We start from the raw sequence: 19,376 nt of genomic DNA on the forward strand, positions 1-19,376 counted from the left end.
GGGAGCAAGGAAGGCAAGCTCCGCTAAACAGTCTGCTGTTAATATGACAAAGACAAATGTAGGTGGGGCAAGACTGCAACTTTAGACATAGCTGCTGCAACTGTTGGGGTGCCCACCCAGCTGTTGAGTGTAGAAAACCCAAGAGAACAGGCGACAGAAAGAACAGTGGAAACAAGAAGTAGATCACCTGAGGCAGTGCTTGGGGGGAGGAGCCTCCCTCCCCCGGAAACCCTGTTTCACTGCCCACCCCATCCAAGTCCAGCAAATGTTATACTTCGTGGGTACAGTGGGTATCCAAGAAGGAAAGAAGGGCAGTTATTAGCCGAGGGCTTCACAGTGGGATTCACCATCCAATACAAGGACCCACAGAGTAACAGAATGTGCAAGAACCTAAAGCCAGTCAGGGACAACCCAGAGGTAGTAAGGCAAAAGGTGGCAAAGGAACGGTCCCTGGGTATGCTTGCAGGCTCTTTTGCAACCCCACCTCCCTCGAGAACCTTGTAGTGTCCCCCTTAGGGGGTTCCAAAAAAGAAGGCGGGTAAGTTCAGACTAATTCATCACCTGTCATACCGTCCTGGAGGTTCTGGCAAGGATGGACTTGACCCAGGCAGCTTCTTGGTATCTTACGGTATTGTAGATGATGCAGTGGATCAGATTAAGGTTTTGGGAAAAGGTGCTTTACTAGCAAAGACTGATATAGAATCTGCCTTTTGCCTCCTGTCTAAACGGCAGTTTATTTTACGACAAATGCCTGCCGATATGTTGCGCCATCTCATGCGCATTTAGTTCCTTCTTGGAATGGGTCTTGCTTAAAGGGGCTCGAGAGGGGGGTGCTTGCATTACCTAAATGATTTCGGGAGGGCGGGCACCAGTGGGTGTGAGGATCTGTTGCAGGCCTTCATGGCTCTATCAAATGAACTGTGGATGCATTGGAAAAGAAAAAATGGAAGGCTCAACCATGTGTTTGTCGTTTTTGGGCATAGAGCTGGATACTGTAGAAGGAGTGTGCAGGATTGCTCCATCAAAGCTAGAAAAGCTAAGGCAGGGCTTTACGGCCATGCTGGCAAAGAAGATAGTCACGCTAGGTGAGATCCAGGAGCTCATAAGCAGACTCTATTTTACGAATAAGGTGATACCAGCAGGAAGGTTCTTCGTCAGGCACTTAGCATGGCTAAGCAAAAGTCTCAAGGAGAAGCACCATAGGGTCCGCCTCCCACAGGGAGTCAAGAAAGACCTAGAGGAGCGGCTGGTTTAATCTGGAGGGAACCCTGGGTCTCCGCAAGGCAGCTCAAACTATTCACATGTTTCCAATGGCAGAGGTTCAGGGAGCTGGCTCCTCACAAGGACTTGTGCATGATCCCAGTACCCAGACAAATGTGTGAACCAGTGGAACTGTCCCGACGGTATTGGTTGACAACACATTGGCCCCCATGACAGCAGCAAAGTACTGTAAGTGCTTGGATGTCTTCCAGAAAGTCACCAGTTCGAAAGGGTGGGGGGGGGTCACTACTGAGGTTTATAGACTGGGCCTTCAATGGAGGGCAGGAGCAAAGCTTCGGCAGAGGCCCACCGTAGCGCGGTCTCATACTACACAAAATTGTCCTCAGGAGTAGACCCTACCAATGTTTTGTACTGCAGGGCAGCCATGAAGGGTTGGGGTAGGTTATAGCCTGGACATCAGGATCAGCAGCTGCCCATTGAATTCCCCATTTTAGGGCCGATGATAGTGGCCCTGCCCAATGTATGCAAGACAGAGTGCCACGTCATGCTAGTCAAAGCAGCTTTCACGCTGATGTTCTTCAGGGCATGTCAGGTCATGTAACCACATGCGGCGTGGTGGAGATAAAACACAGCCAGACAGAGAGCACACTAGCCTAAAGGAGAGCTGCTCAGGTAGTATCCTTGGGATGCCTCATGGCAGGGACACAGAGAGAGCAGACAAAAGGCCAACAAGGGGTTAGCAGCGGATTGCACTTGCAGTCCATGAAAGGCCAAGGGTCCGCCCACTGCGATTTGATAGCAAGGGAAGCCTAGTGGCAAAGCACTGACTACCTAACCAAAGGGCACTCAGGAGGAAAGGCTGTGCCAGAACACTGGCATTCAACAACATGACATGCTAACCACAGGGCAACATGGAGAACAAAGAAACCTTTTATTGTTCATTGATGTGAATGATCAATACTGTGATGTTTATGGGTTGATGAAGTACAAGTCAGTAACCTACAGCCGTTGATATCCCAACGATGTCTTCCCTCTGGTTATGCTACAAGGAACAGGGGAGGGTGAAGTAAAACAAGGGTACCCGTTGGAATTGCTGGGCGGGGTGATGGTCCCTTATCACTTCTAGGAGGGGTTAGTTGGTTGGTCAGTGCAGCAAACCAGTTTGGAGCCCGCAACAAATGCTTCCCTAGGGCAGGGGACCAGCGGAACGTGGAAGGCCCAAGCCTGCAAAAAAGTAGGATGGGGAGTGGCCAGCATCCTTCAAACCAGCCAATTATTCAGAGAGGCAGCGGGCATCTCAGGGGTTTAAAGAGGGTGCATGACGGCACCTCAAAAACAAGTGACTCCCCTCAACTTTGTCCCACTCACCCACACCTTAGGAGCATGAGTTGCAGCCACAGGTTTGGGTCTGGTGATAACACTGCCAGACAGAGAGCACAATAGCCTAAACGAACGAGTTACTTACCTTCGGTAACGACTTTTCTGGTGGATACATTAGCTACCTGTGGATTCCTCACCTCATGAATACTCCCATGGCGCCAGCATTCTACGGAAATCTTCTTACTAGTCTCTGCACGTCGACGAGGACGTCACTGTCTCGCACGCGACGCCGTCTGACGTCATACAGGCAATAAGAGGTCCTCGACGACGTGCGGACGTCAGTACCAATCATTTTTTACGTGCATGAGAACAACCAGGCAATGCAATGAAAGAACAAAGCAACATCCATTATAATGTAAAAATACACCACATTGTATGAATAACTGTAAATCTTTTTATGTACATATATATATATATATATATAAAACTCTCTCTTTTAAAATATATACACACACCAAGTATATACATAAAGATATATAGACATATACCTACATATATATAAATATATTATATATATACATCTATTGCACCCTCAAAGACCAAGAGGAGCACACTCAAGGATTACTTGGCAAGACCATAAAGGCAACGGGGAGGCGGGTGGGACCGTGAGGAATCCACAGGTAGCTAATGTATCCACCAGAAAAGTCGTTACCGAAGGTAAGTAACTCGTTCTTCTGATGGATACAACTACCTGTGGATTCCTCACCTCATGAATAGAGTCCCAAAGCAGTACCACGCCCGGCGGTGGGTGCCTAAATGGTCAAACCAAGAAATCCTGCAGCACTGACCGTGCAAAATGGCCGTCCCTTCTAACCTCAGAATCTAAACAGTAATGTTTTGCAAAAGTGTGAAGGGACGACCAAGTTGCGGCCTTGCAGATGTCGACCACAGGAACACCTCTGGCTAAGGCCGAAGTGGCCGACTTAGCTCTGGTGGAATGAGCTCTAATGCCCTCAGGAGGATCCTTCTTTGCCAAAGAGTAACATATTTTAATGCAAAGAACAACCCACCTGGATAGTGTTCTCTTGTGGACTGCCTTTCCTCTCCTCTTGCCCACGTATCCAATAAACAGCTGATCCTCCAGCCTGAAATCCTTTGTTCTATCGATAAAGAAGCTCAACGCTCTCTTTGGATCCAGACGGTGCAGTCTTTCTTCCTCTTTGGAAGGATGAGGCGGAGGATAGAACGTGGACAAAGTAATTGCCTGAGCCAAATGGAAGGGTGAAACAACCTTCGGAAGGAAAGCAGCCTTGGTCCTCAACACCACCTTATCCCCATAAAAAGTTGTATAAGGGGGTTTTACTGATAAGGCCTGCAACTCACTCACTCTCCTTGCTGATGTTATAGCTATCAGGAAGACTGTTTTTAAAAACAAATACCTTAAGGGGCAAGAATGCATAGGTTCAAAAGGGGACCCCATAAGGAAAGTCAGGACTAAGGACAAATCCCATTGCGGCATAACGAATGGCTTTGGAGGATATTGATTTAGAAGACCTTTCAAGAATCTGATAACAATAGGGGATTTAAATAAAGATGGTTGGTCTGGAAGACATATGAAGGCTGACAAGGCCGATAAATAACCTTTAATGGTAGCCACTGCACAACCTTTCTGCGCCAGAGATAGAGCAAAAGACAAAACGTCCGATAGATGAGCTTGTAAAGGATCAATCTGCCTCTCTCCACACCACGCAACAAATTCAGACCACCTATTAGCGTAGATAGATTTAGTGGAGTGTCGCCTGGCCGCTAATATAACATCCACTACCTCAGGCGGGAGAGAGAAGGAACTCAGGTTGCCCCGTTCAATCTCCAGGCATGTAGGTGCAGACTCTGGAGGTTGGGGTGTAGAACCTGCCCCTGCGACTGCGAGAGGAGGTCTGCCCTGAAAGGGAGACGGAGCGGCGGGCACGTTGAGAGTTGGAGAAGGTCGGAGTACCACACCCTCCTTGGCCAATCCGGAGCTATTACGATTACTAGAGCCCGGTCTTGGCGAATCTTCCTCAATACTCGAGGAATCAAGGGTATGGGAGGAAACGCGTAAAGCAACTGGCCGCACCAGGTCATTTGAAACGCGTCCCCCAATGCTTCCTGCATCGGATACTGAAGGCTGCAGAACAACGGACAATGCGCGTTCTCTCGAGTGGCGAACAGATCTACCCGAGGAAACCCCCACTTCTGGAAGATTAAACGGACTTGATCTGGATGGAGACGCCACTCGTGGTCTGCCGAGAAGTGGCGACTGAGACTGTCCGCACGCACGTTCAAGACTCCGGCCAGATGGTTTGCTATCAAGCAAATCCGATGGTCCTTTGCCCAGGACCATAGTCGAAGAGCTTCTCTGCAGAGAAGGTACGACCCCACTCCTCCCTGCTTGTTTATGTACCACATCGTGGTAGTATTGTCCGTTAGGACCTGTACCGACTGACCACGAAGGGAAGGGAGGAAGGCCTTGAGAGCCAGACGTACAGCCCGTAACTCTAACAGATTGATGTGAAAAATCTGTTCCTCTGGAGACCAAAGACCTTTGATCTCCAGATCCCCCAGATGAGCTCCCCACCCTAGAGTGGAAGCATCCGTTATGACTGTGGCCACTGGTGGCGACTGCTGGAACGGCTTTCCTTGTGAAAGATTGTTGCTTGCAATCCACCACTTCAAATCCACAGCAGCATCTCTGGAGATCTTGACAGTACCCTCTAGATCCCCTCTGTGTTGAGACCACTGCCTTCGGAGGCACCACTGAAGAGCCCTCATGTGCCAGCGAGCATGCGTGACCAACAGAATGCAGGAGGCAAAAAGACCGAGCAGACGAAGGACCTTGAGGACTGGAACTACCGCTCCATTTCGAAACATTGGAACCAAATCCTGAATATCTTGAATCCGCTGAGGCGGAGGAAAGGCCCGACCCAATGTTGTATCCAGTACTGCCCCTATGAACAGGAGGCGCTGAGAGGGCTCCAGGTGAGATTTGGGCTCGTTCACCGAAAAGCCCAGGTCGAACAACAACTGGGTTGTTGACTGCAGATGACGCAACACAAGCTCCGGGGACTTGGCTTTGATCAACCAATCGTCCAAGTAAGGGAATACTGCTATCCCCTTCCTTCTGAGCTCTGCCGCAACCACCGACATCACCTTCGTGAAGACTCGAGGTGCTGAAGTAAGACCAAACGGAAGGACCGCAAACTGGTAGTGTTGCGATCCCACCACAAACCGGAGATACTTCCTGTGTGACTTGAGTATCGGGGTATGAAAGTAAGCATCCTGCAAGTCGACAGACACCATCCAGTCTTCCATGTTCAACGCCAAAAGCACCTGTGCTAGGGTCAGCATCTTGAACTTTTCCTGCTTGAGGAACCAATTCAAGATCCTCAGGTCCAGAATTGGTCTCAAACGACCATCCTTCTTGGGAATCAGGAAATACCTTGAGTAAACTCCTTGACCCCTTTCCTGCTCCGGGACCAACTCCACCGCGCCCTTTAAAAGGAGGACTTCTACCTCCTGTTCTAGCAACAGGAGGTGTTCTTGTGAACAATACGAAGGGCGGGGCGGGATGAGGGGCGGAAACTCCCGAAAGGGAAGGGTGTAGCCTTTTCCCACAACACTGAGAACCCAAGTGTCCGACGTAACAGTCTCCCATTTGGTGAGAAAATGCTGTAATCTTCCCCCTACAGGAGAGGAGTGAGTGGGAAATGGTGGAAGCCTAAGGCTGCTTCCCCTGCTGCACCCCGCCAGAGGATGAGGAAGAGGCAGAGTGCTGCTGAGAGGCTCCCCTGGTGCGGACCCTACCCCTCCCCCTAAAAGATCTATAGGGGTGGGAAGAGGCAGGTTGCTGATATCTTCCCCGAAAGGAAGAGGAGGAAGAGCCACGCCCAAATCCACGAAACCTCCTGAAGAATCTGGAAGAGGCCGTGGAAGAAGGAGCTTGGAGTCCCAACGACTTAGCCGTGGCCCTGCTCTCCTTAAACCGTTCCAAGGCCGAATCAGCCTTAGCCCCAAACAGTTTGTCCCCATCAAACGGGAGATCCAACAATGTGGACTGTACATCTGCCGAAAAGCCCGAGTTACGGAGCCAGGCCTGTCTCCTTTCCACCACAGTTGTGCCCATTGCTCTGGCTACCGAGTCGGTGGTATCCAGTCCCGTCTGGATAATTTGGGTCGCAGCAGCCTGGGCATCAGAGACAAGATCCAAAAGACCCTGGGGAAGCTCTGTAAACGAAGAGGAGATGTCATCCATCAGAGCATGAATATACCTCCCCAGGATACAGGTCGCATTAGTGGCCTTTAACGCCAGACTGCAGGACGAAAAAATCTTCTTCGACTGCGCCTCTAGCTTTTTTGAGTCTCTGTCCCCAGGCACCGTCGGGAAAGAACCAGGCGCTGACTTGGACGAACAGGAGGCCTGCACTACCAAGCTCTCCGGCGTAGGGTGCCTAGATAGGAAACCAGGATCAGTTGGAGCCGTCCGATACCTCCTGGCCACGGCTCTGTGAACTGCTGGGGAAGATGCCGGCCTCTTCCACACCTCTAAAACCGGATCCAGCAGAGCGTCATTAAAAGGTAACAGAGGCTCCGCCGCGGCTGAGGCCGGATGCAACACCTCCGTCAAAAGGTTTTGTTTTGTTTTGCCTCCACCACCGGCAAAGGCAGGTCCAAAAAACTAGCTGCCTTCCGTACCACTGTATGAAAGGAAGCAGCTTCCTCAGTATATTCCCCCGGGGACGAAAGGTCCCACTCAGGGGAAGTGTCCAGCCCACTGGCCGACTCCAGTCCACGCAGCCCATCACCCGAGTCCTCTAGCTCTCCTTCCTCTAGGGCTCGTTGGTACTCCTGCTCTTCTAGTACCCGGAGAGCACGTCTCCTCGAATGAAGTCGTTGTTCAATACGCGGAGTCGACAATGCCTCCGCCGAAGTCGAAGATCGGCGCCGATCTTCAGAAGCCACCGACGCCGCGTCCGGCGCCACATGTAACTTCGGCGCCGACGAAAGAGCAGCTGAAGCAGATGGACCCACCGGAGTCACAGGCCGAAATCCCGACGTCGACGGGATGGAAATCCCCGGGGCCAATCCTTCTGAAGCCACCGGAGCGGCCACCGGCGCCGACACTGGCGCCGAGCCCACGTTCCCAAACGGGAGAAAGGGCATAAAGGGTGCCGGCCGAAGAGGCGCAGGATCACCCAAAGAAAAGGCCAAAGGCCCAGCCGGAGCACCCCCTGGAGCCATCTGTTGGAAGATGGCATACATCGCATTCAAGAATGCGGAACTATCGGCTCCAGGGGTGGGAAAAGCCGGATACTGGGGTGCCTGTCTCGGAGGCGACCCCGACTCCGGCCTCGGCGTCTGCGCCGGAGAAAACACTTGAGGCTCCAATACCTCAATCACCGACGCCTGTCCAGGCGAAGTTGGTGACGCCGGAGAGGGCAACGGCGTCGAAGGATGCGGCGTCACCGTGGGGCTGACCTCCCATGTCTTTCGGCGCCGATCCGGAGACCTGGAACGAGCCTCCCTTGAATGACGCCGAGATTCTCTACGGCGCCGGGAGTCTCGATGACGCCGATGTTTTGGAGAAGACTTCTTGTGATGCTTCTCCTTTGACTTGGCCATAAACAGCTTCGCCTCACGTTCTTTAAGGGCCTTCGGATTCATGTGCTGACATGAATCACAAGTCGAGACGTCGTGGTCGGAGCTCAAACACCAAAGGCAATCGGAATGAGGATCCGTCACCGACATCTTGCCTCCACACTCACGACAAGGCTTAAATCCAGACTTTCTCTGCGACATTATTTCCACGGAGAAAGAGTACGCAGCAAGATATACACTGTAACCGCAAGAGTAACAGTTGCTCCCTCGAAGATAACCGTTTCGAATGCACGGAAAAAAGGGAACTGACGTCCGCACGTCGTCGAGGACCTCTTATTGCCTGTATGACGTCAGACGGCGTCGCGTGCGAGACAGTGACGTCCTCGTCGACGTGCAGAGACTAGTAAGAAGATTTCCGTAGAATGCTGGCGCCATGGGAGTATTCATGAGGTGAGGAATCCACAGGTAGTTGTATCCATCAGAAAAAGAGGGATGCTCAGGTAGTGTCCTTGGGATGCCTCACATCAGGCACACGGGGTGAGCAGACAAACGGCCAACAAGGTGTTAGCAGTGGCCACACTTCCACTGCTATTTGGTTGCAAGGGAAGGCTAACCTAACCTACCTAACCAAAGGGCTCTCAGGAGGAACTGGGCAACTCGGAGGACAAAGGACCCTTTTATTGTATATTGATGTGATTGACCAATATTGCGATGTTTATGTGTTAATGATGAACAGGCCAAATAACTACAGCTGTTTATATCCCAATGATGTCTCACCTCTGTTTGTGCTGAATGTCCCTTAGCAAGTCTGGGAGGGGTTAGACCAGTGAACTGCACACAGGTTTCAATAACAGACACTTAACTCACTGAGATTACCTGCTGTTGCTGTTTCAACTGTACCTCTCTCACTTTTCCTGTAATTTACTGATAAGAGGGGCATCGGTCACTCCAAGGGCACAAATGCTCCTTATTACAGAATAACATGAGGTAATTGGCCCCCTAGAGAATACTCCCCATTATAATCTTTATGGCTATATAAAAAAGTGATGAATGGAATGCTCGAATTAATCTCAGCCACTGGTAGTTACTCTGGGCCACATCCCAGTAAGGCATTATTTTGCACACCAGGCCACTTCAGTTTCGACCCAGCCATACGCAAACCAGTCTTGACCCTGTCCAATGGGAACAGTCCTGCCTGAACTATCAGGCCAGGCCCTCCCTGACTTGGAACACAAGCCACCTAGGACTAGTTTCATCCATGTTAGGGTCTCATCAGCCAGATACAGCTTTGTTCTGGTGACACAGTGTGAAAGTGACCCATATCTGGGCATACCCAACCCACTTAGGGTGACACACTAAAGTATACAAATGAGTGATAGACTGAATGCTTGAATTAATCTCAGCCACTGGCTCACTTTTTGTATATTTCAGTAATGTGTTTTGGCCAATAGCTTTCATTACCACTTGAAACTAGGCTTAAAGTGTAAACATAGAGTTGTCTTTGAATGAAACACTTTGGCTAACAAAGACGAGCCTCGCTGCTCCAGCTTTTCAAATGTTGTGCCTTAGCACTCACTAAAATCAGGCAGTATGCTTATTTTCCAATCGGCAAACCCCACACTTACTGTCAAACTCCAATAACAACATAGGCTACTCCAAACAAGAGTTGGCAAAGGCAATAAATCTGAGTCTGACTATCTTCTTTTTGGCTTTATCAATGCTTGTTTTGTTTGGTTCTTGTAAATCGTTTACAGTAAAGTAGCTGCCAGGCCCTCACCAATAGAAAAGAAAATATTGTCTAAAAGCAAAAATATGCTTTCGTCTCAAATAGCTCGCATTGCCATAGTGGTCCCTGGCAAGGAAAATAACTACTTTTTTTGTGAATGAGTTGAATGTGAAAGTCAGAATGCTGTTACGGTGAAGTAGGCCAATGGCTGTCGGAAAAAAATATGAATGACATAACAGACCAATTGATTTCATTTATTTGTGCAGTTTTATATAGCGCAAACTCCTCGACCCGAAGGTGTTGAAGCGCTTAATATGAGTACACCACTTATATTCCACAAAGTCACATTATGTTTTTTTGTGGGCACAGGAAGAATATTGTTCCCCATTTCCAAAGTCGGCAGCTCTGACCATAAATTACATGTATTATATCGATAATTTTAGTAAAATCAAAGGGCTACACCAGCCCTAACAGCAACAGGAAGCTTGATACAGTATAAAAGTAACCTCAAAACTAAAGGCCCATTACTTCTGCATCAAAACGCTTCACACTTTTCTCTGTTAAGATTTAATTGTAATTTCAAGGTATCAGTTTGCAGCAGAAATGGGGAAGACAGAGGCAATAAATAAATCCAGGAAATGCGTGGGACAGATGAAGGGTATCTCTGATGCCAAGAAAATGTAGGCACATGTAATGCCCTCCTAGGACAATGAAATGTGATCTCCCTGCTGAATCTAGCAACCCCTCCTCTTTCTGTCCCTGCAGATGGAGGCCAGACGCAAGCAGGTGTACCTGGTGACCGGTGGCTGCGGCTTTCTGGGCTGGCACTTGGTGAAGATGCTGGTGGAGCGTTCCGACGGGGAAATCGCTGAGGTGCGAGTATTTGACCTGTACCTTGATGAAAACATGAAGCACCTTTGCACAGGTAAGAGCTGGAAAGCCACGTCTGCTCGTTTTGTTAGCTCTTTGCTGTCAGGCTTGCTTCTCTCCAAGGGTAACGTGAGAGCACAGGGACAGAGCAGCATTGCATGCCGTTCTGGTAGTGCTTCCTGGCTATGAATACCTTCCGGGTCAGCATCCCGTGACACCAGGACTATCCAAAACAGTTCTCATGCCTTTTATTTAAAAAAACAACCGTTCATGAACTCTTAAGCTGCTGCAGGTTGAAGGGGGAGAGGAAGGGACTATTACTATGAAGTGAGAGATGCAAGCGGCAACTAAAGAAACGAGCATTCGCAATGCAACGGATCTCGCATTTCTCCGAGTTAGAGCTATTAGCGTTGTAAGTGCCCAACCGGACTTTTCTTGCCACATTAAATGGAGAAAAAAAAGAGCGCGATCGTGCTGCTACAGTTCACCCGTAGTGAAACCTATCGGTAAAAGTGCAGTTATCTAGGTATACCAGCAAAAGTACAACTAACTATGTAACAGGGTCGATGTCATGTAAAACGCTTGACTTCTGCCAAGCGAAAGCGCACTGCGAACAAAGATAAAAAGTAGCCCACTGGACAGAAAACAGCGAGCCTCACATGTTTTCAGTACTTGGTCGCTGCGCTCCAGGAGGGCTAACCACTGGAAAAGGCATGACGTATACATGCCTTCCACTAATGAAAGCAAGCAGATTTTAAAAGGCAAGCCCACAAACCAATGAAAGACACTGACGTGACATGGACGGGGCTCCAAGCCCTTTTCTAGCTCCTAAAGCGTGTCGCAAGCGAAACGTATGCGACGCACGCTTGACCCTAAAAACAAGCCTTCTCTCTAAGGTGACTGCTACCCGAAAAAAATGCTAATGTGTTCATTTGGTTAATTTGCAAATCCGAAGGCTGGCTTGGGAGGAAGGATAGGTTTTAATTGACTGATAGAATCTGGAGTGTGTCCTTTTAAAGGAAACCTATAAAAAAAGATTTGCACTATCTCCAATCAGTGCATTAGAAAAACGTAACTTTTGAAAGCTCTTTAATCATTTAAAGAAAATATTTTGAGACAGCCTATGTGCTGTCTTAAGCTGTGTGCCATACATGTTTTAAACTAATGACTTAGTTTATTTTGCTTTCTGTCATACGCTTGGACCCCTTAGCACTATCAATATTTCACTGTTTCCCCAGGGCATCACTCGGGATTCTGACAGACTTTGCACACCCACAGATATCTCAAGCGGTTCCATTAGCCACCGAGCTGTTCTACCGGAAACATGCATTTCCCACCGTTGAATTCAATTTGCATTTATTTTTCATTTGAGGTGAATGCTTTATATTTTATACGCAATTACCTGCAGCTCAAAGGTTAAGCAAATCTTTACAGAATATTTTGTTTTTTAGCCACTCCCCCAACTCACTCCAGAACCACACTCTGGCCAGGCCCCTACTGTACTCAGGATTCACAGTTCCCATATTTTCGTTATGCACTTTCACCGCTGATCAACAGGATTTCCTTACCTCGCACGTCCTTTGGGCTCCTCTTCTATGCAGAAGTGGCTGAGTGACCGCGAGTCGACGCCAAGCAGTCAGAATACATTGTGGGAGTCCCTGCCCTGCACAGGGCTGCTGCAGCTCTGAAAGGCATTGATGGGGCTGTCCTTTCTGTAAGTCAGTTTCATTAAAGGGTCTGAAGTGACACTGAATATAGGGGAATGAGTGGGAGAGTAGTGTAAATAGTGTGTATGTGATCATTGCAAGTGCTAATAGGGAGGACTTGTGCAGTTACATATTGACTGGCTCCGTCCCTCTAAAAGTACAGCAACCTTTCTAGGAAGTGCGTTACTCTCCGACAAAAAGCGTAGCAGAGAAAAAAAAGTGATAGGTGGGAAAGCTTTAATAAACCAAACCGGGGCAGTTAACTCGTCTGCTGCTTTCATTTCCATATTTGTTGCTGGCTGTGCCAGTACAGCATAATTACTAGGAGACCAGCTGAACTGAAATCATTTCCTTCGTTTTTTCCCTAAGTGAGTCACTTCTAGCAGCATGGGTGTGCCCCAGCTTAGATCCCGGGCTCGCAGTGCTAGAGGGAGCCAAGCCATGTCTCACGGAGGAGACCTAACCAGACAGAAGTGTCTAAGGTTGTTTGTGTGAGGGGAGGTCCCATCACAGTCCAAGCTGGTCTGCTCCCTTGGGGCAGTGATTCATTTTTAAAACAATAAGTACCAGGGCCCTCCTCAGGAGGCCACCGCAACTTACACCACCCATTGGCAGTGCCAGCGCTGCCAAATGAGAGTACCTACACAACTAGCACCTGCTACAAGTGTGACAATTCAGACTGTTTGAGGCCCCCAGAGCTATAGGTATGGCTTGAGTAGCAGGTATTAATTGTTTTTAATGCATATTGAATTAATAAACAACTGTTGTTCTGCTCATCTCTAAATTATATGAACAGCACCACCAGGTGGCAGCTGCTTTAAGTGCGGATGCTGACAAATAAGTGCCGTGTTCAAGCACCAGAAACCACCCGCTCAAATTGTGCACCAGGACTCATTTGCAGTTGGCTGGCCTCCATTCAATGGAATTAAGTTCTCATGGAGTGAATAATTCTGTAAAGGGCATGGTTGTGCACAGAGTGCTAAAGTAGGGCCTACCTCTGTGAGGCTGAGAAAGATTTGGGCTTGCATCTGGCCTTTTCAGTGTGCACATGGCCTCACAGTTTGCGTTGGACTATCTCTTTGGCAGTGGGGCCTTGCAGATTGGCACATCATTGCCCTCTGGCCTCCACCCCTGCTGTAATTACACAGCAAAAACGTATTCTTGTGTTGCCTGTGTTAAGGTGCACCATGCCTCCTGAAGGGCTGGTCAAGTCAGGTTCACATATTTCGGGCCTTGTTATAAAACTTACTAGTGGGAATATAGCAGTGGCGTTAAAAAGGGCTAGTACCACCCACTAAGCTTACAGTAACCTTCCTAAGAAATGTTGGAACTGTCTATTGCTAGAGTAGCAGCATTAATGCAAAATGCTGGTTATGTAGAAGTATGCCAGCTGCGTTGTCCTGAGAAGCTCCTAACTTGTGTTAGGTGGTCAGCCCATGAGCTCCTGGCCATCATTACCTGTTCTCTCCGCACGCCTGCCTCCTACATCCCGCTCCAATACTTCCCAAACCGATAGGCCACAGCGAGTTCCTATGGTACATTTTTCCAGTTGCCTCAATGCTGAAGATTCTTTATTGAATGCAGTTATATATATAAAACTAAATCATATTCTTAATGTACACTAAGGGCCTGAGGTGCGACCATTCCAGATTGCGACTCGCATTTTGCATTTTTTTGTGATTCGCAAATTGCGAGTCGTAATCTGGAATGTACAACAGTGTCAACCATACTGTTTGTGATTCCAAATGGGGTCGCAAATGACTTACCTCATCAATATTCATGAGGTAGGTTGCAATTTGTGACCCCATTGGGAATGGCCGTACTCACAGGTATGGTGGCCTGCTGGGGACAGCAGACCACCATGTCTGTGACTGCTTTTTAAATAAAGTTTTTTTTTTTTTTTTTTATGCAGTCTGTTATCCTTAAGGAAAAACGGGATGCATTTCAAACAAAAAAATGAAAAGTTTTCTTTTAATTTTTTCAGAATGGGCAGTGGTCCTTGGGACCACTACCTGCTCTGAAAAAATATTTTTGCTTCCATTCACAAAGGGGAAGGGCTCCCGTGGGGATCCCTTTTCATTTGTGAATGGTTTCCACCAGTTTTAAATTGGGGACAACTGATTGTTTTGCAACTGCAATTGCTGTCACAAAACAATTATACATGTCACTGGGACTCGCAGTTAGGAAGGGATGCCCTTGAAACACCCCTTCCTAATTGCGAGTCTCAATCCCTATTTTGCGAGTCAGTATTTGCATGCCGGCTCGCAAAATAGGGATGGTACATTAGAAAAGGCCATTTTGCGGTTGCAAAAGCAGAAATTCGTCTTTTGCGACCGCCAAATTGCATTCTACATCAGGCCCTTAAAAAGAAAATCTGAAATACTTGAATTTTGAGATATTTTATGGCGAATATACGCATTAGCATTAGGTATATGAATAATATATTTCTAAATTTAACCTGAGCATCCATCTTAGATTCAGGGTTTATGATGGAGAGGTGAGGCATCTCATTTCTTCATTAAATTTGTTTTTTCCCGTTTTGAATGCATTTCAAGATTATATTGTTATGTCCACCATAATTATTTTAGGAATTACATTTTAGTAATCGGGATTTGCACTCGTAAGTACAGAATCGATCATGGAATATATGCTTCAGCATCATGCCAGGTGCCTGTTGAGTTGTTAGGTGCAGGTCTCATTACCATTGCTGGGCCAGCTGCCTACTTCCTCCCCTTTCAGCATGAGGGGACCCCTGCATAGAGGGCAGCATTTGAATGTGCACGGAACAAGGACTCAATGCAGAAAAGGTTCAGAGATAGGGTGACCAGATCTTGAGACCCAAAAGCTGGGGCATTTTGCAAAAATAGAAGAAGGATTACAATCTTACAATAAAAGAGCAGTGCAGAATGACAGCTCACATCAACAGAAGAGCACTAAGCAAATAAATAAAATGTAATTTTCACAATCAGCATCATACCTATTTATTAAATTACTTACTTATAACGGCTAACTAGCACAGCTTCAGAACACCTAAAAAAAAGTGCCTTTCACTCTTTTCATTCGACCCCCTCTAAGAGCGTGGACATGAGCCAAACCTGCTGACATCTGCTGGGATAGCTTGTGAAAATCTGGGACGCCTGTTCACCCTAGTCAGAAGAAATGAATACTTTCCCTTGCTTGCTTCTAAAAAAAAAGTCCAACGAAACCATGCAGCTTTTCTACATTTCTTCATTTTTGCCTTAACAAATTTGAGAGCTTCTATTGCTTACTGTTCCACCTACCACTCTGAAAGTCCAAACCTTTCCTAACCACTAAATGGCTACATCATCTCCCTCAAAATATTAACCTACACTACAAAGTCTGCAGTTTCTGGTGGTTATTCCACACTTAGATTCGGCGTGTTTTTGAAAAGCAGTTCCTTCCTGACTGGTTATTGGAGCAGCAAGGTAACGCCAGACGGAAGAGGAAATGATGATGCTTCCTTGGGATTCGCCAGAGTCCCTGAAACTCTTGGCCAAGCACTTTGGAGTTCCCGAGCGAGCAGCTTCAGTGCAGAGGCTTAGAGATGAAGGTTTACCACCTCGCCCATGGGGCAGTCATGATTTATCAAAAGAGACAGAGGAATGTCAACACTGAGGCATGTGCTATTTGTGAAACACACAATGCTTTCTCACAGCTTCACCTCTTGGGCGTTACCACAAAATGCTTTTATAAACACCTGACTATCCCAAAACGTATATGTGCTTCAAACTTTGAAGGCTGAGAACAGTGGTCGAAATGCATCAAAAAAGTATGGAACTGTGATGCTGTACACAAAGGGGGCAGGGAGAGTTAACTTAGGGGCGGGGTCAATGGCGTGGCTAGAACATCAAAATATTCTGTTAATTTCTGGGGGTCTTTCAATTTAAGGTAACCACATGTAAAATACAGCACAGCTTAAATTAATAATAAATGCAAGTTAAGTTAATCAGTGGGAAACGCATTATCATACATTATGAAACTTCTATTAGTTGTTACACTGCAGAGGTCTGTGTCGGTACCCAGAGAACCACATAATTGAACATTGGTTATATTTAGTGCTACTAGATCCCAGTCTGTGACAGTAAACACGTTGAATATATGTCATTGTTTTAAACTTGCATTACACACAGTATAAAGTAGGGTGCTACAGAATGCACAAAAAAGTTTAAGAGATAAAGTGCTTCCAAAATATAAATACCCAGACTGTATGTAGAGCTGTATGTTTGTTTATAACTGTCCTTTAAATGCACACATTTCCCAGCTCTGCTGGTAACTCTCTTGCAATACCACTCAAAACGAATAAATCTATGTTACTAGGATGCTTCAAGTGACTCTGTCCGTTAAACCCAGTACTGTTTTAGAAGTACCCATTACATTTGCAGATTAGCCATTATTTGTCTACTAGAGGTAGGCAGCATTTGCGGGGTTTGATTCTGTGGAATTACGTTAAAACTCTTCCAGATTCAGCGAAGTTCCGCAATGGGGCAGAGTGGGCATTTGACTCTATTTTCTAAGCGCAAAATGCACCCTCACTTTGAAAAATGGTTGCCAGGATGCATTTTGCGCTAAAAAATAGCACAGCCCAAATACCTGTCGGCACCTATTCATATCCATATTCTGAAGTGATTAAAACTTTCAATCGTTGCCTAGTATGTACGGGCGCTGAGTGGTAGATGGAGAGATTTCTGACTTTAGAAACCACTGCATTATTTTATCTTCTGTTGGCGAAGCAGCGGTGTTTGAATTTATCAGTAATTGCATGTTACAAGAGTAACGCAGAATTACCAAAATTCCTCTGATTCCGCCTGCGGAATTAAAATGTCCACCCAGGCCTGTTGTCCACATATACATTTCTTTAAGGAAAGGAGGCAGCCTGGCAAGAAGGCTTTTTTTTTTACCTGTTTTCCCTCCCATGGTTTCACAACACATGAGACTTACTGCCACACATTTCAACTGAAGCATTTCAACTCTTGAAATTAACAGAACAGTTGTCTTTTTGGAAAAAAGTAGCAAAACTGTTTTTCTTAAATGTCTGGGGACGTCATGCCCCTCAGATCCCACCCACTTCAACCACTGCCTGAGAGGAGACTGCAGTATGGTGATTGCCTGAACAGGTGGCAGAGTGTTAAGTCCTTTCATCCAAAGGAGACAGCCGGCACTCCACCACAGGCTGCAGGTGGATAAATGTTTATTGGGCTACTGGCACCAATTGTTCAAAGATGCCGAACCTCAGAAGCTTTGGTTTCTTAACACAGTGTAAATACATGTGCATGCTGTTGTTTACAAACGCAACAGTCATTAGAAGCAGACTCCATGGAATACACACAAAAGGAATTGAAATGGATGACAGACTCAGGTGTGGCAAAAGAGATACCTTTAGTAATGCTTATCTCTGTAATAGAACCCTGGTGCACTGCAATTATAGACATGAAATTAAAAAATACTCAATTTTCACTAGGATTTGTGAGTAAACAGCGGAGGGAGGAAGCCCTAAACTAGAATAGACAATTAGTGGGCAAATGCATGCCGATAGAAGAAATGGGTTCACACGTGTCATTGCAGACAGTGTGAGTTAGGTGGTTACGTTGGAATGCAAAACGTCATTAAGGCTAAGTAGTGGGCAAAGTGCAAACAGCCACCATAGTAAAACAACACACATGGCCAATTAATAGTGGCCAAACTGTAAGTCTCATATATTTATCAAGAGGCCACTAAATGTATGGGTTCATGTTCATGACTTAAGAGAGTAGTGAAGGAAGGCCCGCATATGTCACATTTAGAGTTTACATGTTTTCAACTAGCAGGCTAGTTACTAGAACCTCTAACTTCATATTAATGTCACGTGCTTCAGTGAGCAATTCCTGAACATTTGATAACAAATGGCCTACTAATATGAATGTCATTAAGTTCACAATGACACATCGAACTCCTGTGGGCAGAATATGGATCACAACTAAACAAATGATATATTAATGACATGAATACATTGAACATTTTGGCAGCAACCATTACTAATCTTGCTATTTATGAATAGCTATCTTGTCTTCAGTTCATAGTTACATTAATAGATCACGTTCATGCAAACAGTATCTAGGTACACCTCTTGATAAAAGGCATGAAAATTATAATCTAATAACATTAAACCATTAAGAATCCAGCGAGAGAGGAGAATCTTTCATGAGTAAAACAGTCTCACATCTGTCATCCACACAGATGGATAGATAATACTTCATCGATATTTAAAACCCTCAGGCTGTGTGCAACAAACATGATTATGTATATTGTTTCCAATATCCTCTGTTGTAGCTGTCTACTGTTAACCCACGACTGCCTTTGAACCATATCAACTTCACAGTGTTTTAAGTCATAATTACTCTCATGATACTGTTACAAATGCCTCATAAAAGGGTATATCGGATCTTTCTTGGTTATGGTTCTTCTGTGTTTAAGGCTTTTTTTTCATGTGTGTTTAAGGATGTTTTTTTCATGGGGAAGATGGTGCTATCAACATGCCATTCGTTGCATGAACAGGTGAGAACATGTATTTGGTATTTGGTTCCACCTGTAAAAACTAGCTCTTTGGTGTTGGATTTAATGCTGGTTACTCCATTTTCATTACTTACAGTTGTGACATTGAAAATAGCCGTCACGACCCACTCCGAGATTTGCCTTCTCTGGGTTTCTAACCACATTCAAAACATTCTGTGCATCTTCATACAGTATATACTATCATTATTACATGTTTGGGTGTTTTTATTTCACAAAATGTAGTGGTATAAAAGCCATATTTCACAGAGAACTGTGTAATATAGGAAATATGACCCAGTTCTCTGTAACCTGCAGGATTCATCATCTTGACAGCCACCAAACCATTCTGC

General features: G+C 46.4%; 1 protein-coding gene across 5 annotated transcripts in view; it reads left to right on the forward strand.

The window, feature by feature from the left end:
- HSD3B7 (hydroxy-delta-5-steroid dehydrogenase, 3 beta- and steroid delta-isomerase 7) overlaps positions 1 to 19,376 on the forward strand; it is a 450,561-nt gene that overhangs the window by 270,500 nt on the left and 160,685 nt on the right. For all 5 annotated transcript variants that reach the window (XM_069244179.1, XM_069244174.1, XM_069244177.1 and 2 more), the window contains exon 2: positions 10,667 to 10,826. In XM_069244179.1, the coding sequence (XP_069100280.1) occupies positions 10,667 to 10,826 (160 nt within the window). The remainder of the gene's footprint in view (positions 1 to 10,666; positions 10,827 to 19,376) is intronic.

This window comes from Pleurodeles waltl, chromosome 7 (genome assembly GCF_031143425.1).
Source record: "Pleurodeles waltl isolate 20211129_DDA chromosome 7, aPleWal1.hap1.20221129, whole genome shotgun sequence".
Lineage (NCBI taxonomy): Eukaryota > Metazoa > Chordata > Amphibia > Caudata > Salamandridae > Pleurodeles > Pleurodeles waltl.